The sequence below is a fragment of the Polypterus senegalus genome, chromosome 6, assembly GCF_016835505.1.
Source record: "Polypterus senegalus isolate Bchr_013 chromosome 6, ASM1683550v1, whole genome shotgun sequence".
NCBI lineage: Eukaryota > Metazoa > Chordata > Cladistia > Polypteriformes > Polypteridae > Polypterus > Polypterus senegalus.
This window is the reverse complement of record NC_053159.1, coordinates 125,583,561-125,610,434: the sequence shown is the minus strand read 5'-3', so window position 1 is coordinate 125,610,434 and position 26,874 is coordinate 125,583,561. Positions and strand designations below refer to the sequence as shown.

The 26,874-nt window shown below is 36.7% G+C and overlaps 1 protein-coding gene across 1 annotated transcript in view; it reads left to right on the top strand.

Annotated features, from left to right (window-relative positions):
* foxn1 (forkhead box N1) overlaps positions 1 to 26,518 on the top strand; it is a 78,571-nt gene extending 52,053 nt beyond the window's left edge. Inside the window, exons 3-9 of the mRNA XM_039757073.1 lie at positions 1,018 to 1,347; positions 1,475 to 1,585; positions 4,680 to 4,807; positions 8,323 to 8,419; positions 15,323 to 15,530; positions 17,250 to 17,741; positions 24,695 to 26,518. Of these exons, the coding sequence (XP_039613007.1) occupies positions 1,018 to 1,347; positions 1,475 to 1,585; positions 4,680 to 4,807; positions 8,323 to 8,419; positions 15,323 to 15,530; positions 17,250 to 17,741; positions 24,695 to 24,978 (1,650 nt within the window). The 3' untranslated portion in view covers positions 24,979 to 26,518. The remainder of the gene's footprint in view (positions 1 to 1,017; positions 1,348 to 1,474; positions 1,586 to 4,679; positions 4,808 to 8,322; positions 8,420 to 15,322; positions 15,531 to 17,249; positions 17,742 to 24,694) is intronic.
* The last annotated feature ends 356 nt before the right edge of the window (positions 26,519 to 26,874 follow it).

Genomic DNA, 26,874 nt, shown 5'->3' with positions numbered 1-26,874 from the left:
AAACGTATAGTTTTAATGCTTTTGTGTTTGGTAGAATTGTGGTGAGTCTTGGGATTTTTTGGGTTACAAAAAGTGTGCTGCCACAGAAAAACTGTTGGAAAAATACTGCTCTACCAAAACTTTGCTCCTGGTATACCTAAAAAGATCTCCATAGCTATTATCTCACTTAAAAACTGACACCCTGCATTGCTTGGGTGGTTATGTTGCATTCTTTGCATAAATTAGTAAAAAATACTGCAAACTTGAATCATGCATATGGATAATTATTACATTTTTGTTTCACATAATTTTGTCATTATATTAGGGCAGTAAGCATTAAAAATTACTTGAAAATGCCATCCTGACCAGAGCACTGATGCAATTGCCTTGATGCTGGCTCGGAATGCGACAATACTTCTTAACGAGTTAAACAGGCCACATTAATTGCAAAAATTAATGCATTAACTGTCTCAGGCCTGAACAACAGGTCTGTATAATTTAATTTTGTCAATTAAAATGAACAGTTAACTCTTGTGGTCTATCATTTACTTACAAAAATACATTTTAATATAGGACATCAAACTTCTGTTTGCCTTGTTAATCAAGAGATTAGTGTAGAAAGTTTTTTAAAAGGATAAAGTAAAAAAATAAAATATATCTAAAACACTCAGCCTGAGAAGTTGGCTTAATTCCACTGAAATGAATATATAAACAATGGCATCTCTTTTTTGAGGCTAGATCAACCTCCGCACCAGTTTAACATGGTGCTAGTTTTATTGAATTTGAAGGTAGCACAAAGTAGGTATGGCTTATTTTTGCATTTCATTTGGCAATGCCAGCCTCAAGCAATGATTAGTTTTTTTAATTCTCCCTCAAGCCTGCACTTCTGCCATTCATATTGCTTATACTCACATTTTAATCGGACTTGCTTTACCCTTGACTTGTCTGTTTGTCTGCATCAACACTGGAAATCACTAATGGAATAGAATAAATGGAATTGTCATGATAACTAATCACAGCTTCTTCTCTAATTTGCAGGATGAATTAAGTATTGAGGATGGCACCCTTTACCGGGTAAAGAGTTGCAATAGTGAAAAGTACAGGCTTCAAAGCAGTGACGGGATCCAAGGAGAAACATATGGAGGTGCAGACACAAGTCGGTTTCACCCCTACCGTCGGCAGAATAGTGCTGAGGAGTTCTCAGGTTTAAGAGGTGTCGACTCTCTGCATCTGTCTCGATGTCCACACTCTTTCAAAGCTGTTGAGGGCCCTGTACAGACTGCTCAGTGCAAGCCAGATGTCCTGCCACAGATCCTGGCTGAGTGGGCTGAAGCAGGAAACGTGGGTACACAATGCAACAGACTAATGGTGGGTAGGAGAAGAAATCTGGCGTCGGTGTTAATGAGATGGGAAGAAAAAGTTTAAACACTAATGCACATTGGTTTCTAGATTCAAAGCATACTTTTGAACAGTCATGTATGTCTTTATTTACTAGACTGCTGATCAAAGCTACTCCCCTGATGTTCCAGAAGAAGCTAAAATAAAACCACCAAGCTATCGCTTACCAATTCATCAAGTCTGTAATATCGACCCACACCTAACAACGGTATGCTTCTGGAACTATACTTTTCAAACTTTGCTGTAGAGGAAACTTGTGAATCATGGCTTGTGTATTAACAATGCATTAATTAGACAAACAATATCTGGCTTTCATTGAAATTATTTATTATTATTCAATACAATATTATGTTTCTTAACTGTGCAGTGTGCAACCAAATTTATCTAACATTGTCTTTAATACACAAATCTATTAATTTAGCAGTTTCCGTGTCAATTAGGCCTAGTGCACACTAACATGGATACTTTTAAAAAATATTGTATTGTTAATTCTGGCCTTCCATCCACAATGAAACTGCATTTTTGACCATTGAAAATTAATCTTTCTAAACATGCGATCCAAAGTGTATTAAATTAAAAATGCTGGATCTTGTGTGGCAGAGTGGATGTGTTTTCCCATTAAAAAAAAAAAAAAACTTGCTCTTGACTGGTAAAGCATACATGTTAAGTTGGAAAGATTTGCCAATTTTGAAATATAAAAAACATTTAGAACATGATCTGAAAATGCAAGAGTGAACAGTGAACTTTTGAATCGAAAACAGTGTTTTCAAATTTGTCCATGTTAAAGGGAGGTAGGGTTGTTGTTTATGTCAGGCAGAATTTAAATGCAAGTTGGACAATGAGCTCCATCTTAGTGAGGACATGTGGCTTTGCCTGGAAAGCATTAGGGAAAGAGACCTTATTTAAGGAGCGTGTTATGGACCACCCAATTCAGATAGTAATTTCAACACACATCTTTTTAGTAATATTAAAAAGGCAAGTTTACAGGGAGATATTATAGTCATGGGGGACTTTAATTATCCAAATATTAACTGGGGGAATATTGCATATGGCGGAGCAGAAGAGAAGTTTTTAGAAGTAATCAGTGACTGTTTTTTAACACAGCATGTTAAAGCACCAATGTGAGGTGAAGCCTGTATGGATTTAGTATTTTATAATAATCATGATAGAATTGAGGGTATAGAGGTGATTGGACCACTAGGGTCAAGTGACCATAATGTAATAGAGTTCTGAGTGTTTTGTAAGAGTGCGGATGTAAAGACTAAAAGTTTTAAGTTTAACTTAGATAGGGCAAATTATGAGCAGATGTGGTAAAGTCTAAGGAGAATAGACTGGGATAACCTTTTAAGTGTGGAGACAGTTCAGGAGCAGTGGTTTAAAATGTTTTAAATGTAATGCAGGACAGGTACATACCTAAATTTGGAATTAATAGGAAATAAAAAAACAACAACTCTGCAGTGGGTTAATAAAGAGTTAAAAAAGAAGCTGAAAAGGGAAAAAAACAGCTTTATAAGGCATATAAGACTAATCACTCCAAAGTGAATTGTAGGGCATATAATAACATGAGGGCAACCATTAAGAAGGATATTTGGCAGGCTAAAAGACAGTTGGAGAGGAATATAGCAGATAAGGCGAAAGACAGACCCAAAGAGATTCTTTCAGTATTTTAGTAGTAAAAGAACAGTAAAAGTAAAGGCAAAGTACATCAGAAATAGTAAAAGGGAATTAAAAGATGTAGCGGAAATAGCAGATGCTCTTTTCTTAGGTCTTCACAAGTGAGGTAGTGGATAACCTCCCAGTGGTAAATTGTACAACTAGGAAGGTACTGAAGGATTTGAAAATTGTAGAGGAAGAAGTACTGCTCAGATCAATTAGGCAAAAACCAAACAAATTACCAAGACCAGATAATATTTACCCTTGAGTTCTTAACACTAGAATCCCTAATACCCACGAAAAAACTCGTAATCCTGGTCAACCTTAAATTCTTTCACACCTCTCCATCAGCGTTTTTTGTTCTGCAAATGTAAAAAGCAAGGTGGGCAAGTGTTTGAGTCACCCCATCAGGAAGAAAGAAAACTCAATACCAGTATAGTATAACATGGACTATATGGCAGCAGTGCTTATTTCTGCTTTTTTTGCTTTAGTACTTAGTTCTTATCCTTCTTTTATTCTGTTAATTTAGGTGTTTGTTTTTTACCTTTATCACTTTTTATGTTATAATGTGTATATATTTTTATATTTCAAATACAGTGCATGTCTGTTATCCATTCATTAAGGAATCCAATTTATCCATTCTGGGTTTGCAGAGGCTGAAGCCTGTCCTGGCAACAATGGAGGACTCTTTCTGGCACAGGGTACACTCAGGCACACACCTATATTCACTTGATGTGGGCTAATGTAGAATTATTTAAATATTTCCTTCCTTGTGCCCAATGATGCAAATATAGGCTCTGGCTCCCCACATCCCTGTATTGGATTAAGCAAGATCTAAGAATGTTACAATATGTTAACAATCGTACTGCAGTGCCTCAGGATTTGTAATGTCTACTTAAAAGGTGCTACCATTTTTTTTTCAAAACCTAAAGCCCACTATTTGGAATTTCAGATTTGACAGATTGCAAGCAGAAACAAGTTAGCCCAACTATACAAATTCAGTTAAACGTAGTGTTAAAAAATATGATAATTCAAAAATCTACAGCCACAGGGTATCTCCAAGAGCCTGGACTGAGAAACACTGCTGTAGGTGATTTGAAATTTGAAGTTATGAAGTTAAGAAAGAATATTCACTTTTTTTAAACCAGCTTTATTCTCTAGGGACAACATTGGAAAATACTCAGCAATAATGAACAAAATAAAAATCAGAAGACAACAAAATTATTTCTGCTACTGGTACATCTTAACTGCATATGGAAAGTATGGGTCTACAGCAGAACATTGGAGTAGTATGTTTTAAGAAAGCTATAAATTCTTAATAACTGGAAGACCTTTAAGAAAAAAACACAAGGCCTCAATTTTCATAATCAGCTTTTTGTAACACATGGTGGTACTGTAATATAGAATAGCCCTGTAACCTTTTTGAAAAAGTAACTCAAACATCACAACAGCAGACTACAACTCTTTTACATTTTAAAATTTCCAGCAGTAGAAGTTAAATTTTGAAAACTCAACCAGTAATTACATGAATGGCACTCTAGTGCCTCAACCACTGAATCAGTTCATGTGGAGTTTGGACTTATTTTCTAAAAACAAGGATTTTTTTTTTATGCAGCCAATTTACAGTTTTCTCTTATTTATGTGTGCAGGTCTCACAAGGATCAACTTTTCCAATGGGACTTTCAGATGGATCTCATTATCCCTATCAGCGGATAGCACCACAAAGTTTGCCGGAGAGCCAGCAGTCGCTCTACCCAAAGCCCATTTACTCTTACAGGTATGTCTGGTGATTACCAGTTGAACGTACAATAATTGAATTCCATTCCTGGTTACTCACTATGTAGAACATAAACATTCATGTATGAAAAACATTTACTAAAAAATGAAAGTTAAGCAGGATCTGAATAACAGACATGCATCAACAAACTATGAACTGCAATGCAGTACTGTATGCATTTACCAGTCGGTCAACTCCAAACTACTAAACACTTAATCTTCAGAGATCTGAATATCAGCTTCTACATCACCAGTTGCTAACAAAAAGATCAGTATCAATAAACACCTTCCTCCATTCCATTTGTGGACAACCTTAAAGAGGAATCTTTCAAATCTTAGATTTCAACAAGCTAATTAAAGGGCAAGTTCAGTTATGGGACACACTCTGGACCCCCTGGAGATAGTACCAAAGGACAGGATTAAAACTAAACAGTGCCATTAGGAACAATGCTGCACATCCTTTCTTCTGATACACTAACACTGAGGACTTTCAGCCAATGAATTATTAAGCAAAGGTGTGTCAAGAAACACTGCTGGGGCTCATTTATACAAACAGCATTGTGACTATGACAATCTTTTGTTTCCTTTTAAAAATGTCATTATGGGGTACATTCAGACCATAGTATGTGTGTATTTATATTAATTTATCTATTTATGTATTTATTTATTTAAAGAGCTTCTGCAAAAAAAAAAAAACAAATTTCCATCTATCTAAAAACTCATATATTAGTTTGGCTGGCAGCAATAAATTGGCCAATTACTTAACTGTTTTAAGTGACAGACTATCACTCTATCAAGAATGTGACTCTTTAATTAAAAAAAAGATAAATAAATATAGAATGAATTCCCCTTCTGTGCACTGTAGTTCACAGACCGCTAAAGACAGCACAGATTTTTTCATGGAATTCTCTGACTTCTTGGCAGTTTTTACATCAATATATACAAACCGTATTATTATTGGGGACTTTAATATCCATGTCTGTTGTCCTGATAAGTCAATGGTAAAGGAATTTATAGATGTTATTCATTTTTTAATCTTATACAGGCTGTTAAGATTCCCACATATGTTCATAATCACACATTGGACCTTGTTTTATTTCAGTGTTTTAATATCTGTAATCTTGAAATATGTGATGTGCATTTCTCTGACCACCTGACTGTTTTAATGCATATGTCACACAACTTTTAGAATTACTTCTCACAGATCTTGTATAATTAAACCCTCTGTGTGCATTTAGGGACTCTGCTCCCACGTTAGAAAATTCATTCAACCTCATAAGTGCAGATACATTAGTTAACGAATTTACTGTTTTTTTGCACTTAAATATTAGACACAGTCGCTCCTGTTAAAACATTTCATCCCAAGATTATATTAGAACTCTGGTTAAATGACAACAACCACATATTGAGACAGGTGTGTAGGGGGGCTGAGCGTAGGTGGAAGACACACAACCTCCAGGTATGTTTTGAACATTAAAAAAATAGCTGTTCCCATTACCAGGGGACAGTTAAAAATTCAAAATCAAAATATTTCACTGAGTTAATAGCAAAAAAATTATCATACACCCCAAGTTCTAATCAACATCGTATATTCAGCATGAAATCCTCTGACCCCCATTTGCTCTGAGTTGTCAATCTTCATGTGTGGGAAGTTTTTTAATTTCTTTGTGGATAAAGTCAATACAATCAGATCTAGTTTGCCATCACTCTCCTATGAGGAACCTAATTCCTCTAGCTATTCTGTCTTATTAAATTAATTTGTACCTGTCTCACTTTTCTTTTGTCCCAGTTGGTCAGTCATTTCAAATCCACAACCTGTCCCTCTGATATAACTGCTACCTGGTTATTAAAAGAGGTCTTTGAAACTCTTGGGCCTTTTATTATGAGTATTACTAATACCTCCTTAATATCTCCCCCTTAAAACTGTTTTAATTCTGGCCTATTTTAAAAATGCTTTGGTGCGCCCCCTCTTAAAAAAAAAAAAAAACCTTGATCCAACTGTACCGTCAAATTTTAGACCAGTATCTCAGCTAACGTTTATGTCAAATATCCTGAAAAAGATTGTACTCAATCAAGTGCAAACATGAAATTTTTTAATCTGGTTTTAAACAACATCACAGTACTGAAACGGTTCTTTTAAAAGTTCTTAATATTTTTAAACTGCTGATTCTGGGTCATCTGTTGTACTTTTGCTTTTAGATTTCACTGCAGCATTTGACACCATTGATCAGAACATTTCATTGTATCGTCTACAGAATGTTATTGGCATTCGAGGTACTGCTCTAAATTGGTTTTGTTCATATTTCTCTGAAAAGAATCTCTCAGTTAATTTGGTTGAATCGTCACCTTCACACATTTAACTAAAATATGGGAGCCCACAAGGTTCTATACTTGAACAAATTCTGTTTTCATCATACACGGCTCTTGGATCTATTTTCTGTAAGCATAATGTTCCACTGTTTTGCGGATGACTGGATGTCATCAAATTTTCTCGACTTAAATCATAGTAAAACTAAGATTGTGCTTTTTAGTCCATCCAGTGCACCCATCACTAACCTAGGCCCTCTAGCGAAACATTGCAAGATATCTGCAAAATGTCTGGGTGTTATCCTCGAGAACAGTCTTAAACTGGATAAGCAGATAAACTCAGTTGTAAGAAGTTGTTTTTCCCAGTTAAGAATAATTTCAAAAAATCAAGCATCTTCTTTGTTTTGCTGATTTAGACAGAGTTGTTCACGCTCTTGTTTCATCCCGCCTTGACTATTGTAACTCATTGTTCAGTGGTGTCAATCAAACTTCTCTCTTGCCTGCAGTTTGTCCAAAACTCTGCTGTAGGGCTTTTAACTGAGTCACGCAAGCGTAAGCACATTATTTCAAATTTTTATTGTACACTTTAAACTGTTTAAATGGGCTGGCCCCGGCTTATCTGTTTGACCTCCTTGTCTCTTATGCCCCCTTCTCGATCCTTAAGATCGCCTGACCAGTTGCTACTGGCCTTACCATGATCAAGGCGAAAGAAATTGGGGGGACTGTGCTTTTGTGGTGACTGCTCCTTGGCTTTGGATCAGCCTACTGCTGGTAAAAGCAGCTCCAACCTTGTCAATTTTTAATCTATGCTGGGAACACATTTTTTCTCTCTGGCTTTTAGTTACTCAGGACATGTTTTTATGTGTTGCAAATTATAATTTGTTAATTGTTTATTGATTTTTATTTACTTTTTGATGTGTATTTCTTTTTATTAACTTTTTATTCAATAATCTTTGACATTATTTTCTTACTTTCATGTACAGCACTTTGAAAACCACTTCTGTGGCCTTAAATGTGCTCTATAAATCAACTCTGACTTGACTTCTGTTTTATTTGACACTGGCTACTGGGTGGCTTAAAACTTCAAAAATTAGTTTAGTAATGCCAGATTGCTTTTTTGTGTTTTTGTGTTACATAAAGGCTGCCACTGGAACTATTTTAGATATGTTCAAGTAGTGAATAAAACCTGTGTTCTTTTCTTTTTAACAGTATTTTGATCTTCATGGCACTAAGGAACAGCAAAACAGGAAGCTTGCCAGTCAGTGAAATTTACAACTTCATGACAGAGCATTTCCCATATTTCAAGGTAATACAGCAAATAGAAAACATCTTTTATACAGTATTCAATTCAGGAGATTTGCCCAGACCTAAAGGATAAGTAGAAAAACTGTGAGGTCAACGGCATAGTACATTTGTAGGAGTTTACTTACACCATGACAGGGGGAGAATGGGATCATTCAAGAATTAAATTACAACTTAAAAGACAAAAACAGGGTTAGAGGTGAGGGATAAGCAATTGATACGGAGAAGGAACAGCATGATCTATTAATATGAGCGCATGGTCCCATTTCTCAGTTTGGAAAGAGTTTACAATATAGAACATTCAAAACATGAGACCAAATTTTGAGGACTCTTTTACTAAACTGTTTCTTGGTAGTTGACTACTTCTTAGTAATTTAAACATATTATTGTCAGTGAATCTAAAAGGGAGTGACAGTTTATAAGGTGGATACAAATCCCATTAATTAGGTGGCCTACTTCTTTCTTTTTTGCTTGCATCTTATATGTTGACCCAGTAAAGTTTTTGTGAAATAAGCGTTAAGTGTATCAAATACTTTCTATTTCTATTTTCTGTGATTGCTTGCTCTAAGGCCAGTGCTCTCCATCATTAGCAGCAGTAAATGAACTGAGAAAACTATCGTCTTGCTTATTCCTGAGAAAACGTCTTCCCTCAATGGGTAGTCCTGTTTCCATCATGTACACTGCTTTGAAAAGTTGTTGTAAATTTTCACTAGGCACTCTAGTTTCCTTCTGCATCATAAAAACATGTATATTAGTTTGAGTGTCAAATCTAAATTGAAATGTTGAACTGAGTTAGGGTGGGTGTAAAAATCAGCATGTAATGTTATGGTCTGACATTCTAACCAGTTTTGTTCCATATTTGCAACTAATGTAGCCTGGATGAGCTCTGGCTCAAAAAATGTTTCATGGTTTAGAAAGTCATGTTTATTGTCATGTATTCAAATAAAAGTGCAAGAAATATGACATCCCCTACAGACCTCAACAGACAAGATGTGACAACATTCAAGCAAGAGGTGGTACAAACTACCTGGAATCTTACAATTATTGTTTACCAGTACTAATCTCTCAAATCATATCATCATAATGGGAGTTAGTGCCACTGGAACAGTGATTTTCTTACTGACTTACTGGAGCAGACAAGCGCCCATCAATTCTGTAAGTGAAATATTAAAGAGGCTTATAACAATGGCAGCTAACCGGTTGCTACAGATTTTCCAGATTAATCTTTCAAACACACACAAATCATGTGGTTCTGTGGACACAGCTGGACAAAGAATTAAGTGCATCCAGAAGAGAAAATCTGAGTGTCTAGATCAGTCTTCAGTTATCTGTAGGCATCTATAAACCCTGCCTAAGTCTGTAGTTTATCATTATATTGATATTTAGAAACTTCAATTGTTTTCTTCGGCTTCATTTCTAGTATGTCTCTATATCACTGATCCGAAACCTGCAGTAAATTATGGATGACACTGGCAATCTAGTGTTTCTTATTATGAAATATGTGGATTGTTTTCACAGTCACAGAGCTATCCAAACATTTTTTGATCAATGCAGTTGCAGCAGTTGCATACTCATGCAGATCTGAGGAGGAATCCCTAAACATTCCACAACTTACAGATACAAAATAATCCTGCAGCTTTTTATATGCCTCTTTAGTCCAGTTTAAGTAAGCTATAGTGGCCCAGAGTGTTAGCCCTCCCGGAAGGTGAGATGTTGTTGATATTTAGGGTAAATTTCCTGAAATCTGCTTTAATGAAGTCCTCAGCAAAAATAATCTCCCCAGATGTAAAGTACTCATTCATAATGCTGTTTTACAGATTGGTTAGCATCATCCTAATGTTAGCTTCAGTGGGATGTAGACACTCATTATAACAAGTAAGAAAATGTACATAAGGTGTAACATCTAGAGGTAATTAGAACATTTACTGTTATAAAATTTGAATTTTTTTTTTTTAATTTTCTAGTGACTAGACTCACTCAGTTAGCTTAAGTGCATCCGGAAAGTATTCACAGCACATCGCTTTTTCCACATTTTGTTATGTTACAGCCTTATTCCAAAATGGATTACATTTATTTTTTTCCTCAGAATTCTACACACAACACCCCAATATGACAATGTAAAAGTTTACTTGAGGTTTTTGCAAATTTATTAAGAATAAAAAAATTGAGAAAGCACATGTACATAAGTATTCACAGCCTTTGCTCAATACTTTTGTCGATGCACCTTTGGCAGCAATTACAGCCTCAAGTCTTTTTGAATATGATGCCACAAGCTTGGCACACCTATCCTTGGCCAGTTTTGCCCATTCCACTTTGCAGCACCTCTCAAGCTCCATCAGGTTGGATGGGAAGCATCAGTGCACAACCATATTAAGATCTCTTCAGAGATGTTCAATTGGATTCAAGTCTGGGCTCTGGCTGGGCACTCAAGGACATTCACAGAGTTGTCCTGAAGCCACTCCTTTGATATCTTGGCTGTGTGCTTAGGGTTGTTGTCCTGCTGAAAGATGAACCGTCGCCCCAGTCTGAGGTCAAGAGCGCTCTGGAGCAGGTTTTCATCCAGGATGTCTCTGTACATTGCTGCAGTCATCTTTCCCTTTATCCTGACTAGTCTCCCAGTTCCTGCCACTGAAAAACATCCCCACAGCATGATACTGCCACCACCATGCTTCACTGTAGAGATGGTATTGGCCTGGTTTCCTCCAAACGTGACGCCTGACATTCACACCAAAGAGTTCAATCTTTGTCTCATCAGACCAGAGAATTTTGTTTCTCATGGTCTGAGAGTCCTTCAGGTGACTTTTGGCAAACTCCAGGCGGGCTGCCATGTGCCTTTTACTAAGGAGTGGCTTCCGTCTGGCCCCTCTACCATACAGGCCTGATTGGTGGATTGCTGCAGAGATGGTTGTCCTTCTGGAAGGTTCTCCTCTCTCCACAGAGGACCTCTGGAGCTCTGACAAGAGTGACCATCGGGTTCTTGGTCACCTCCCTGACTAACGCCCTTCTCCCCTAATCGCTGAGTTTAGATAGCCGGCCAGCTCTAGGAAGAGTCCTGGTGGTTTCGAACTTCTTCCACTTACGGATGATGGAGGCCACTGTGCTCATTGGGACCTTCAAAGCAGCAGAAGTTTTTCTGTAACCTTCCCCAGATTTGTGCCGCGAGACAATCCTGTCTCAGAGATCTGCAGACAATTCCTTTGACTTCATGCTTGGTTTGTGCTCTGACATGAACTGTCAACTGTGAGACCTTATATAGACAGGTGTTTGCCTTTCCAAATCATGTCCAATCAACTGAATTTACTACAGGTGGACTCCAATTAAGCTGCAGAAACATCTCAAGGATGATCAGGGGAAACAGGATGCACCTGAGCTCAATTGTGAGCTTCATGGCAAAGGCTGTGAATACTTATGTACATGTGCTTTCTCAATTTTTTTATTTTTAATAAATTTGCAAAAACCTCAAGTAATCTTTTTTCACATTGTCATTATGGGGTGCTGTGTGTAGAATTCTGAGTAAAAAAATGAATTTAATCCATTTTCAAATAAGGCTGTAACATAACAAAATGTGGAAAAAGTGATGCGATGTGAATACTTTCCGGATGCACTGTACCTGTTTCAATATAAAGGGACTAGAAGTGAGCTACTGTGACTGAAGTTTAAGCATGCCGCTGCAGAGCTGCTTCTACAAGCAACATATTAAGCAACGCGCACAAATCTACCAGTGTTTAACTGTTCTGTTGTCCAGAATGACTCTTGAATGAGAAAATTAGATACAGAAAACTAATCTGTAATTGAAGCTGCACTGAATATTTCTCTGTGTAAAAGGCAGACAAATCTGAAAATGTAGTATTTTTTTAATGTGAACTTTTGAAATTTCAAAACTTTGTATAGTGTGTTGTATTTGTATTTGAGACAACTTTCCAGACAAATTCCCTTAAAGAACACTCCCAGATTTCAACAAAATCAGTGCACTGGGAGCCATCTTGTTTCATGTGGACAGGCAGACATGACAATGGTAGTAGGTGCTGTTTTAATTGTCTGTGAATGTACCTAAAAGACTGGGGAATTCTCTCAGTAGGTAAACAGATGGAACATGATAATTAAATACTACAGATCAGGTAAGCAGGTTCTGATATCACTTTGTCAAGCTGATCTTGCGTTACTGTCAGTTAATTTGAATGAACTTTAGACAGAAAAACACTGACAAGGGAGGTTGATTACTGCTGTGTTTTGTCCTCACTTGGTCACCTTGACTTTATTACCATTTCCTAGTTCTATTCATCTGGTTGTGTTGGCTGTTATTGTAGCTCCTTATTTGACAAGTTAAAAACTGAATCTTAAATACTCACTCTGATGTTTAATTAGACCTTTAGTGAGCATAAGAAATAACTATGGAAAGAGACTGAACTAGGCTATATGCAGAAAAAAGCATAAATCTGCAAGGGCCAACATGCAACACATCCTTCAATCTCTGGTGATATGACAAGTAAATGAAATATCTAAATGACAAAAACCGTGAAATAATAAACTGGGCATGAATCCAGATATATTGACAAAAGCAAAGTAGAGAGAGCTTCAGTACAGTCTCTACCTAAGTTACAAAACTGTGTTGAAGAGTTTATTTTTCATCATTTACTTTTCTTTATAAAACCCAATAAGAAGGGAATTTTACATATTGTGGAACTTAAAATTATACAGTTGGATTACTTGCTATCAAATCAGTGAAACACCGTATGCAGACTCGGTCATTCAAAGCATTGTAATGGATATTAAGAAAATAATTGACAAACATATGTTAAAAAGTGTCTCTAAGTTCAAATTTCTCAGATGCTCACATAGCATGAGTTGAGTGTTGAGCAGACCTTAGCTTCAAATTTCCTTTAATTTGCAAAAGAACCTAAAATTATCAGCCTGTAATTTTATTGTAAACTCTTTGCACACACACACACACAGAGCCAGAGCTTAGTGAAGTTAACTTTCAAATAGCAATACCAATCATTCCAGTTCACAAGTATATCTCAGAGCCAACACTGTAAATTTAAATGACCTTAAAATGGCTCGTAACCAAGTCTTTAACTACAACTCACTATTTCAGCCGTCATATACACTCTTGTGCATTGTCACAATTGCAGTTCAGAGTTTTAAGAGGCACGGTGGAAATATTATGGCAATACCAGGCCAAAACTGCCGACCACAAGGGCTGAATAAAGAAAGCAAATGTAGAGAGGTCTTCTGGGTTAAGCCACCTCTCCTAGAGCCTGAAACCTACAGTGTGATACATTCTGTATGTACAGCTGCATATAGCATATTTGAAAAGTACTGTAAACAATTCACTATTTAGAATGAAAAAAATAACATTGGCAATTGATGGTATACTTTGTCTGATTAAAAAATGAATGGGTAGGTGAATCTTGGTGTTGACTGAAGAGGCTGATCAGTTAAAAGCATGGCTTCTTTCCAAGAAAAGGTACATATAAAAAAAGTATTAGGGGGTGTAAGGAATGCACACTGCAAGCAAGGGCAGCATTCCTGTAGATGTGTCTGATGAAGATTAAACATACAGCATTAATAAATTGACCACTTTATCAACATGACAGATCAACATAGACCCAAGTTGTGTTAACTTTTTCAGAAAAGGCTCTGCTTCTAAAGTAAAAAACAGCTCTACACTGAGAAAAAAAGATGACATGAACTCTACAATATCACTGCAAACGTCAGTACATTACAATAGTGGCTTACACTGTAAAAATGAAATTGTTCTCCTTTACTTGAACATAGCCTCACTAATCTGAATATATGCAGGAAAAAAAATCAAGCTAAGCTGATGAGCAGAAATAACCAACCTATTTACAGTGTGCATTCTGAAAGCCATTATGTATTGTTAGCCAAAAAGGTCAAATCTAGCCATTACAGATATACTGTATATGGGGTTCAGCTGAAGTAAAAGCAGATATATGCATTTAGTAAAATATATACTGTATATATGTTTCAGCCACATATTCCAAAAAAATAACAGAAAATATGAGTCACAAGTATCACAATATTATTTGTGACTAAAGCAAAACAGTTTTACATTGCAGTCATTACAAAAATAGAAAAATATAAAAAGGAAAAACACTGTTAAGAAACAGACAGGTTATTTACCTCTTTGCATGTCTCAAAATGCAAGACGGGCCACCTAATCAAACTTCCACTACATATCTGGGCAACTTAACATGGCAGAGAATATTATATTACCTAATAATCTAAGATATAAGTAGAGCATATAATTACAACAACACATTTACTTAAACAATTTAGAGTTTAGGGTTTACAATTTACTTACTATCCTATATTAAACTATAATTATACAGTGTTGGAGATGCAAGTCCCAGCAATAATAATAATGATGATGAGGATGAAAAATGATGCCGTTTCTACTACAGTTTATAGTAGCAGTAATGTTGTGACTTATGTGTATATAATTGCATATTGTCATGCTTTGGGTCACAGTTGCTCAGGTTCACTCAGGGTTTTCAAGAAACTGAAACTTTATTTGAATGCAGTATAATAAAGCATAAAGAATAAAGCAGAGGATGTCTGGGGGAAGAGAGACAAGGTAGTCAAAAAGTGGTACAACCAAAAAACAGGTACAAAAGTGCAGTGCAGACTTTTAAATGTCTGAAGCCCCGCTCGAGATGTAGACTGAGGAAACCTAAATAGCTTGTCTCAAAAATTTACAGGGTATTAGTAAAGAAGTCCGTTTCCTTGACTATTAGATTTCTTTGATCATTCATTGACCTATCAACATATGTTCAGCTTCTCATGTTCAAGTAATCCTTTGGTTTTTTTGCCTTATCGTTTCTTGTCCTCCTGTTTTTGACGTTTTTCCATAACCTATGTTTCACCAACCTTTGCCCTGATACAGACAGCCCCAGATGGCTGGAAGAACTCTGTCCGCCACAACCTGTCACTGAACAAGTGTTTTGAGAAGGTGGAAAATAAGAATGGAAGTTCATCCCGCAAAGGTTGTCTTTGGGCACTGAATCCCACCAAGGTGGAAAAAATGCAAGAAGAGCTGCATAAATGGAGGAGGAAAGACCCTATCACTGTGCGCAAGAGCATGGCAAGACCTGGTAGGTAGCAGACTAAGTACATCTTTAGCTACAAAAAGAACACAGCCAAAGTCACAATAACAATGGATTTAAACAGGCACTGCACAATGTTGCTACTGTTAATCACAGCTCTAGCCTGCTAGTTTCAGATTTCACTCTTGTTTCACTATCTGTGAGTAGGTGCAAGTTCCTCTCTAGTCTTTTGCATGTTAATTGGCCTAATATGACTGAGTGCCCTGTCATGTCCACAGCTGTTTCCTGCCTTATCCTTGTTCCTTCAGGGATAGTCTCTGGTCTCAAAAACATCACATATTGGAATAAGCAGATGTTTAAAATTGATAAATGTTTCTTAAAAACCAGTGCCATAGAAGGGAAATTCTTTTGATGGATGTTGTTTCACTTTAAGCAATGTCTCTGTATTTCATTAAAAACTGACCTTCCAGACTTTAGATTGGTATCAGAAAATATATTTACCAATTCCTTTTATATACTGAGCTTTCTTAACATTTTTTTCTATTAGACCATGGAAACCAAATCTTACTCATTTAGTATTGTTCAACACTAATCTACACAAAATAACTCAAAACTCATGTTTTAATTCATTGAAATGTATGCATAATAAAATTAAATTTCTTCCACAGATTAGTGACACTAGTGAAATATTGACAAAATATAAACAATGAGTCTTTCTAAGATAATGAATATATACATTAAAAATGCAACAGTATTTAAAATAAACATATGCAGCTAGAGTGATTACTGAGTATTCTTAGAATCAGTGGATAAAAATCCTCCCCAATATAGTGATATCAAAGCTAAAAGTCCTGTACAGTTTGCCAGAACTGAGGAGAGAAAAAAGTGGCTGTGCAGCATGGATGAAGTCTTTAATAATACTATTTGCCTTTCTACAGCAATGTGTGCTGCGCATGTCCTGAGCAAAAGGTTGCAGTAATATTTTCAGCCATCTCTTACCACCCAGTAATGCTTTGTGGTCCACAGCTGACCAGATGCATTTACAGGACATAATGGAGCCAGTAAGGTTGGACACAGCTCTTTGCCTGTATAAGTCGGTGAGCATAGAAGGAGATATCTAGGCCACCCTTCAACATCTGAGGAAGTAAATATGTTGTTGAGCTTTCTCAACTATAGCTAAGGTGTTGTGGTCAATCCAAAAAATTTAAATAAACCATGGATTATCTAAGAGTACAGCTGGGACTTCACTATACTACAATGTGGGATACCAATGTGAAGAATTCAAATGGAGAAGTGATGCTACCAATCTGGACATGCTGGGTTTACCATTTAGAAAATTCAAAATCCAGCTGTGCAGGTTGAAAGTAATAAGTCTAGAATCTTGGTGGTCAGCTTTGATGGTACCACAGCCTTAATGCTGCACTCCATACTGCAGGCAAGGCTTGTTTCTCAGGATCAAAGTGGGCCTAGACAATATTAAGTTCATTTTGGCATGACAATTTGTAAACAATTGTACAAAACTTTGATTTATAATCTTTCCTAAGCATCTAAATACCAATATTTTATGTGCACAAAGATTGTTGCTGTATTAGTTTCCAGTTTGTCCAAAACTGTAAATCATTTTCATTTTGATATTTAAAAAGGTACAAGAGAGGTATGTTTTATTGCCATAGTACAAACATATGCTATTAGCCAATATTTGACAGCCACAAAATATACCTGAAGTTAAAGTCAAATTTTTAATATGTATCTTTATTTTCATTTCAGAAGAACTAGACCGGCTGCTTGGAGAAAAATCAGATAAATACAAAGTCTCCTCTTCTGCCTATACCAGCTCAGCACATCTCTCCAATACACATTTGTTGGTCCAAGATCAACCTGAATACCAAATTCAATCTCCATTTCCATCAGCACACATTTCCAGCCAGTCTATCACATATTCAACGAACTCCAGATCAGGGTCCATCTCTTTCAGTCAAAGGCCACACTACATACCACCTCCTCCTCCTCTGCAGGGTATAGGAAGCATTCATACCAGCAGACAACAGATTTCTTTGGGTCAAACTATCCACGAGTCATCTCATCCAGGATCCTTGGACTCTCCACTTCTCACCCCGACCTTTCCAGCTCAATGTGTTCCAATGCAGGCCGAATACAAAGTATGTGCAGGTCAAAGCTTGAAGGAACTCTTGCCAGATGGAGATCTTGGCAGCGACATTGACACCCTGAATCCCAGCCTCACTGACTTGGAATTGCAGGGTAAGGGACATGCAGTGTGTCTAACAGTTTGTTAAAGTGTGTTTGTAAATAGTGCTTAATTGTAAGTAAGACATTATGTACACATGGATCCGATCGGGTATAGAGCAGTTTAATTTTTATATGAATAACAAAAGTCTACACACTCCTGCTTAAACTTCAGCTTTTGTTCATGTAAAGGCCTTAATCATGACAAATCATTCCAGATTTTCTCCCCATCATTAATAAGATCCTGTAACCAATAAATGCAAAATATTAGCAAATAAAATAAAAGGCAAAAACACCATTTTCATTTCCACTTTCCTTGGTCAGAGTCACAGTAGCAACACAAGCACATAAGAAACAGAATTCCTACAGCGTTTCCTGGGTCAACTACTAAGTCTCCTGTGAGCACCTTGTACACCTCCCTTGGATCCCAGGAAACATTCTAGCTACATACCCAAACCACCTTAACTGATGTGGAGGAGCAGCAGTTCTAGTCAATATCCTCAAGAATGGCCAAGCTCCTCACCCTATCATAGTATACCCAGCAACCCTGTGCAGAAACCTGGTTTCCGTTGCTTATAGTCATGATTTCATTCTTTCTGTTACTATACAGAACTCATGACCATAGATGAACATGAGGGTTTATTCTGACCAGACATTTAAAAGCTTCATCTACAAATCTGCTATAGCTACACCAATTAGTTGCTCAATCTCATGGTCACTTCTACACCTACTCATAAACAAGATCCCAAGGTACTTGAAATAATCCACTTGGGCCATGTTCTCATCCACTACCTGGATGAACAGGAAATTCTTCACCAGGAGATAAACATGACTGTTCCAGTGAACACCAGATATCACAACTTTGATGAAGACAGGGGTATATCATTACCATTTACAAACAGCACAGATTAAACCCTTTGGTTCTCAAACTGAATATCCTGCAAACTGCAAGTGCAGTTGGGTATCAAAGCAACAGGCCTGGAACTTCATATTCCTATAGCAACTTCCACAATATGACATGAGTATTTTGGCCTGCCAACACCTCCCAGTCAAATCTAAAGAATCTACACCTAATATTTGACACTGATAGCTTCTTTAATTGCTGGTGTCCACCAACGGGTCCCTAAGGTTGCCACCATGACAGGTACCATAAACCTTTTGGCGACAGCTCCTTCCAGCTATCTCCCCCACTGAAGTCTTTAACCTTATGTCCCTGACCTTTTCCTAGATGCAAGAGAAAGCTCCTGCAGTGGGGAGAGTTGAACTTATTCTGAAGAGAGTCATAAGTTCGTCATAACTTGAAAATGGATGCAGGCCTCAAATGCTAAAAGCCAGACCTGCTATCAGCTTCACAACTCAGTACCAAACTTTGTGGCCTCACCACTTTAGGCTGCCTGGCCACTAAACAAAAGGCATGTTTACTGCCTGTACAGGCCCAGAAACTGGGCAAAGGTTTTTAACGTCCTAATATCAAAGGCAGATAGAGGAAAAAAAACCTTTGGTCCAAATAAAGTAAGGAAGCTTATTTTCATATTAAAAAAAACATGGCATTATTTTTTAAAATGATTGCATTATTTTGCAACAGTATTGTGTTATTTCAAAAAGAACTGCATTATTTTTCAAAAGTAATACATTATTTTGCATCAAATTATTGTGTTAGTTCACAAAAGTATTGCATTATTATGCAAAAGATATTGCCTGGTGTGGGTAGTATCATTGTGCATGTGTGTGCTCTTATCATCCAGTGATGACTAGTGAGTGATAGATTAGGAATGTGTACATGTGAAATCAAGTGACAAGAATTGAACAAAGCCATAGGTATACATTTAAATAATCCTGAATGTGCTGAAGGGTAAATTGTGCATGGAGGGAGAGTCAGATCACAGTTTAGTAAGCTTGGTATATATGTTTTAACATACACAGAGTGGTGGCACGTCATTAGGATTTGCAGAGATCAGGGTCTAAGGCCCCTTGTGATTTTTGCATCCAGTCTTACCCAGATTATCCAAATAAAAACGATGAGCCCTTGGGGAGGGAAGGTTAGGGGGTTGCATGGCATGGAGTTTCTCCCTTTATGTTGTACAATAGTCTATCCAATGTATAAATTTGAAGAGCATTCTCCTTTGCCTTTCGTGCTATGATCAGGGACTGAAACAAATAGGATAGACAAAAAGATCAGTCTTAATGATATTATTCTTGCACATTCCTAAAAAACATCAGGAGTTTCACGCAATAAATCGGGGGCTAAAGTCTCTGATTACCCACTCCCCACAACATTCCTGACTAATGATGCCAGGGTTGGCAAGTTCTCCCCCATGAATGTCAGTTGATTGCATACTACATATGTGCTTAATCTCTCCATCTTTTATGGAGGACCTAGTGTCCTTGCTATTTCCTGCAGGGTGTTGTGTGAGTGCAAAAATTTGCCCACAACAGCCTGGTTATGCAGAAATCCAATTTTTATAAGATCTAGGTCACTATACTTGAGATTCACCAGGCTGAACTTAACAGTGACAAACATGCATATAAACAAAAACACACATAATGAGCACTGAAAGGGAGGGTATAGAGCAGCTGCGTCTGTGTGTGCAGCCACTCAATGAAACAAACACATTACAAATATCCCCACAACCAGTTTGGGTCTCTCCAGTAGGACAACCTAAGAGTAAGAAAGAGAGAGACCACCTATGATTAAGAAGTTTAGATCTACATCCAATCAAGTACACAGAGGTAAATACAACTAATTCTGGTTGGTATTTTTCAACCTCCCATATAAATTCCAGCTCCTTCCGCACTACAGAATTAGCATTTCACATACCAACAACCAGTTTACATTGTCATGGTATAGTATGGGGTTTGCTGAATTCTTTCTTGTCACTTGACTGGCACTGCACTTGACTATTACCTGTTTTGTGGGCGAAGAACCCAAAAGATGGTTCATACTACATTTTTTTAGGCTGAGCTTCATCCAGAAACCTGGTATCCCTGTTTCAGCAAAAGTTCTCTAAGATCGAAGTAGAATTATAATTTGTTTGTCTCGCTCCTATCCTTGCCCTGGGTTAGTCTATCAGGAGTACATATTTTGAGACAACATTGCCTTAAGGATCATCGAGAGATATAACCCCCTGCCACCACTAAGTCAAGGTCACAATCCTAGTGAGGAAGTAAAAAAATATAAAAACACACTTTAGTTTCTGTAAGCAGCTTTGGCATTGATTACAACAGTAAGTCTATTTCTGACCTGATTTGCTTTGATTTCAGCCCTCATATCAACAAAACTAAAAAAAAAAATAATTAAGACTGTATTAGATATTGATGTCAACAATACAAATGTGTGAGTGTAAAACATTACATTGTTCAACAAAAGAATCTTATAGTAGCATGTATGAGTGATATGACAATAAATCCAAATATGTTTTTAGAATTTCCATATCAGGGAAGATTTTTGAGTATTGTGCAACTTAAACTTGAAAACATATATTTACATGCTTATTAATATAACACACATAGTTTACAATGTAAAACGTAGCTGTTTTTGATTTTTTGCTGTACTTTGCCTCAAGAACATCTCTCGGAGGAAACGTTTGGTATTTTTCAAATCAAAAGTAATTTGCCACATGAAATTGTGTTCAAAAGTTTTAAAAATACATGGCCTACTCTTGCATTTTACTGTATAATGGACCTAATGGACACCAGAGTCCCAATGTGAAGAAAAGCCTTAAAACTTCCTAAATACGTTTGGTTTGAAATAAGAAAAGTTTTCAAGTAAACTGGTGTTCCATGTTTCTGAGGTATGCTTGTGACAACAAAAGTAAACTGAAAATAAAACATTTTAGCACAGATTCTTGGTACTATTTTCTCAAGGTAAGAATATGTTTCTTGGTTACTTCGCTCATTGCAGAGGTTGTCAGACTGGAGTTATGACAACCTGTGGTATGTTGTGTGGACGCACAATAAAAAAAACATGCTCAGAAAATGAACAAGGCAGAGTTTGCAATAAGGCAGATTGATGAGCCACAAACCAATTATCAATTTTTTTAAATGCATGATGAACTGCTTTTGCTGAGGGTATTGTAATAAAAGAGCCAAGGACAGTGTTTCTGGGTAAAAAAACTCTTTGACATTTACTAATACCAATCAATCCATAAATGCACATGTAAAACATGACACTATAAGGCAGGAATGGCAGCTCTGTGCTAAATTTACTACATTTCAACATGATTAAACTTAGTTGAATTGGTATTGCAAAACTGACTTGTGTGTGTGTGTAGGTATGTATGTTTGCCCTGCAGTGGACCGTCGCTCTGTCTAGCTGTTGCTCCTTCCTTCCTTCCATCCAACCAATGCTTACGGAGCGTCAGCTGCTGCCTACAGAACCTGCCCTGGATAGTAGCCTTATTTGGATGAATGGATTATTAATATTATTATTATTGTGCTTCTAGCAGAAAAAATAGATTAATAGATAGAAGATATTGACAACAACAATTATGAAAATAATTATTATTAGAACACTACAATTGTGCCCTGGATCGTTGGGATATGCTCCTGCTGCCCTTGCAACCCTATCCTGGATAAGCAGGTTAGGAAGATGGATGGATGGATGGATGGTTTATTATTATTGTGCCTACTGCAGAGAAAAATATATACATAAATTCATGGATGGAAGATATTCAGGACAGTAATAATTATGATTATTATTAATAGGCTGCTAAGTGATAGCACTGTAATCTGGCAGTGACAGAGAACTCCGTTTGCATTTCGGCTGCTTTCTGCATAGAGTTTGCATGTTCTCCCATAGTATTCCAGTTTCTTCCCACAGTCCACAGTCCAAACAAACACTTGCAGATTAGGTAGATTTGCATTGCTAAAATGGCCCTATAGTGTGGTGTGTATGTGAGATTTTGTGTGTGTGCACCCTTGCGGAGATAGGCTCCAGCTGTACAAAGACCCTGCCCTAGATAAGTGGGCTAGGAAGACAGATGGATGGATGTATATCATTAATGTCAGTTCAGTTTTTGTCACTTATAACATGCTACGCACAAGCTCAATATTCTCTCTCAGTGAAGCACATGCCTGCATTATCATTCCAGTGCCAGCAGGCAGTATCTTTGCAAAATAAAGAATAATATTCATATAGTGAAAGAATATAAGTGATTGCATGATTTTTTCAGTTATTATAGTCTAGTTGTCTACATAACTAAGACAGTAATTCACACCTGGACATCAAAATTCAGTGTCCCTAACAGCACTCGGCAAATACTTTCCAAGGTGAACTCATGTCCTAGGATCTGAAAGGGTGCCATGGAGAATAACAAACTCGGCAAAAAGGCACAAAGCCTGCCTCCTTTAAAAATGGCTGAATCTCAAAACTATGGTTTGCATTCACTTTTTTCCTTTTTAAAATGACAAGGATATGCTGTTTTAAAATATGTGTGTAATCTCAAGATATGGGTCAATACTTCATAACAAATTTGATAAGTTTTAAGGCTTTTTATCACATTGGGACTTCAGTACCCTTCACCTTCTTTATAAAATATACAAGATGGCTAGTTGCCTTTTTAATTTATAAAATATGCTTCATTTTTGAACACAATTTCATGTGGCCAAACTATATGCTGTACCATGGTTGTGAAGAAATTTGAAAAATACCAGACCTGTCCTTTATCGGTACAGCAATACTCAGAAAAGCATAGTGAGACTTCACCTGCCTTGGTAATACTTTCCCTTGTTCATGTTCATCATTGAGTGCAAAAAGATTTTCGGGGAAAAAAAATCCAAGTGAGAGTCAAACAATAAAGTTACAGTTAAGATACTGCACAGCATTGTTTGGTATAACTTGAGAAGATCACTCACTGTTTCAGGATAGATTTCAGCTTTTCAATTTCCCAAAAAGTTGGTGCAGACACTTTTGATTCTCTGCCAAGCAGCTTCCATATCTTTATTCAACTCTTCTTCAACACTCCCATCTCTTTCACTATAGAAGACAGCTTTCAAGATGACCTTTGACGAGTCAATCAACTAACACTATCTATCCACAATGAGTTCATGGCCACGAATCTCTATAACTTTATTCTTTTTTTAATATGATAACTATTATTTTTGATGAAAATATTAAGGTTGTACCACAAGAAAATTAAGCTAACAGAAAAAAATCTGACTTCATATTTGGATTAAGCATTATAAAGTAAAATAAGATCATCTGTCACAATCCTTGGGGCAAAATTGTTGTTGACCAGCGTTATTATAGGATTGATTTTTATTTGAATGTTTTATTTATCAATTCCTGAGATGTTCTTTCTCTAAACATACCAATGCCTGGTACTGTGAATCACTCCACTATCAGAGGTTTTTGGACCTTAATCTGTCAGTTATTTAAGTAACCTGACACTTAATCTTATCTTTTTAATTGAGCATGAAGTTTTATTTCCATGTCTTTTTGATATCAACCTCCCTTTTCTTTTTCTTTTTGCAAAATGAGTTTACATAACATTTTGCCAGGTTTTGTCTCATTTCCACCCTGAAGTATTATTTTTTTTTTAACTCAATCAGACAACTAACTTTTGCTTGTACTGTCCACATCTCTGAATCTAACTGCCATCCTTCTTTAATGCTGCACTTATTCAAGGAATCCACATCTGCCAAATCTTAATAACTCAACTAGAGGGCACGATGGTGTGCACAAAAGAAAGCAAAGGCTCAGTGCAGGTTAATTAATTAGCTTTACTGTTCATATGTGAAAGTGCTCATATACAGGCGTATACGTTTGTGAGTGATAGAACACACTGTTTTGCATGCCTGTGTGTGTATCACAAGATTGTAAATGATGCAAGTATGCATGCGCAGGTGCTGAAGTATGAGTGAAACAACCAAAACCTCCAAGATGTATGCAGGAGGTTTGTCAATAAAACCTACTTCAACAGCAATGTTTAAACTGCTCCCACAGTGCATTTTTTTTCCCCAAAAAACAGAAAACCTATGGGAGGAACTGAAAGATGACAGCCTGAATCTTGACCCACTGGTTATTATTTCAACGACTCCTTTTATGTCTGCAGTCAGCCCGTCCTGTTTGGCCAGCTGTCCAGAAGATATTGGCTGCTCCAGTGCTGACCTAGTGACGCCAAACTTTGAGGAGAAGCCCAGCCTATCTGACCTGCACATTACTGGAATCTACTCAACTACCTTCGCTAACCTTGACAGCATCTCCAGTGGCTACCTCTCTACTTCTGGCAACACAACGATACCTCTTTCTTGAATACAGATTGGATAACACATCAAGATGTTAGCATTTCAAATAATCAACTACAGAATTTTGGGGACTACTAAGCACCCGTTGATTCTCACAGATACTAATATACTGAAATACAATAATAGCTTGAAATCATGTCTTAAAGCAATACATTTCTAGGAGTGTTACTGTCAACCAAAGTCATGGTGTTCATCTGTCTTTAACTGGCCTTGAAAGCACAGTCATTACAAACAAGAATTCAATGAGGAGTAGAAGCACATTTGATTATCATGACACATTAAAATTGCTGATGCTTAAATCTAACTCCCCGTCTACTAATGACCAAACAGTAAGCAGCACAAACTAAAAAGCATGTCACTACAAGGGCTCTGCCTGTCTTTAGAAAGACGCTAAGGTAAATATTCTCACCCAACTCCTTTTGAATCCTGGTTAGGGCACTTTGAGTGGAATTTGCAGATTCAGACCCATTTACGTGAGGCTTTCCTTAAGCACTCTTATTGTGTCAAGAGCTCCTAAAATGATGTTTATCTCTTAAATTAGTTTGCTAAAGTAAACCAAAATGGACTGTGCACAATCAACAAGTACACATAGTTACCTCAACAAACCTGACCAAGACAAAGAAGAGATACCTTTTAAAAGGGTCAACTTCAAATATCAAATAGTCTTGTGCAAATGTTTAGACACGCCTGGCCAGATTACATGTTTTGTTGCTTTTCTAAATAAAAATAAGTTAGCACAACCATTACAGGGAACAAACTTAATGTAAACACAACATACTTCTGCAAATGTAATGCACAATTACTAATTTAACTAAATTTAACCGATTGGGAAAAACCTGACATGTGCAAAATTACTGCTTATTTACTAAATGCAACAAACTGGAAAAGAAAATGTGGCATGCACAGAAGATTGGGCCCCCTTTCACTCAGTTCTTAGTAACACCCTCTGTGTGGCAGAAAACACAGCTCATATGTAATCTGACCAGAAGTCATCCAACTTTTTCATAATTCTAAATTTACCAAAAAATTTGATTAAATGAAACTGTGACAAATTATACTTAATGCATGACAATGATATTGATTTTCCCAAATCACCTTACCGGCTTCAACCCAATGTCTCCATCTTTCCTTCTTATGAATCCCTAACATCAACCCACAACACTTCAGACTTGTCACCAGATGAGCATAATGATATTTGACACATTTTGGAGATGCATTTTGTCTCATTCTGGAATGGCACTCATTCATCTAGTTTTCAGTATTTGACCTTTAATGTTTCCAGGTATCAGTGCTATCTATCCCTGCTGAGTCTTTTTGTCACTTAATGTGACCAAAGCATTTCAGGTTCAGCACAAACATTAAATCTCATCTACACCTTGGATTTATTAAAGCACACACTGCAGAGTGCTGATGGTACAAATTTCACAACCAAATACTGATAAGACAATCATTTTAAGAATGTAATTGTTTGTTGTTAATTCATTTGATTAGTTCAATTATATTTTCTCATCTATCTTTACTTAGTATTCTCCTTATTTTGAGCACAAACCTACAATTTGTATTCTCTTTTTTATCTTTATCATGAATTTTCAGATTTTCTTCATTATTTTAATTAAAATATATTGTTTTTACAAGGAAATAAAATAAAGATTAATAATGCCTCCATCCTAGGCAAAATATTGTCCTTAAATAATTATTTTATTTTTTCCTATTACAAATCAAATAAATGTGTACAGTCCAACTCATTGGCAGAAAGAGAATCAGAATCAAGGATAAAAGCATCCTCTGAGTAATAAGAGCAAATATTAGAAACCTCTGAAGAACGCCTTACTGTCCAACGGGCCTACACAATGCGACCAGAGAAACAGAAGAAGAGTGAAGTGAAAAAGGAAGTGTCTGGTGG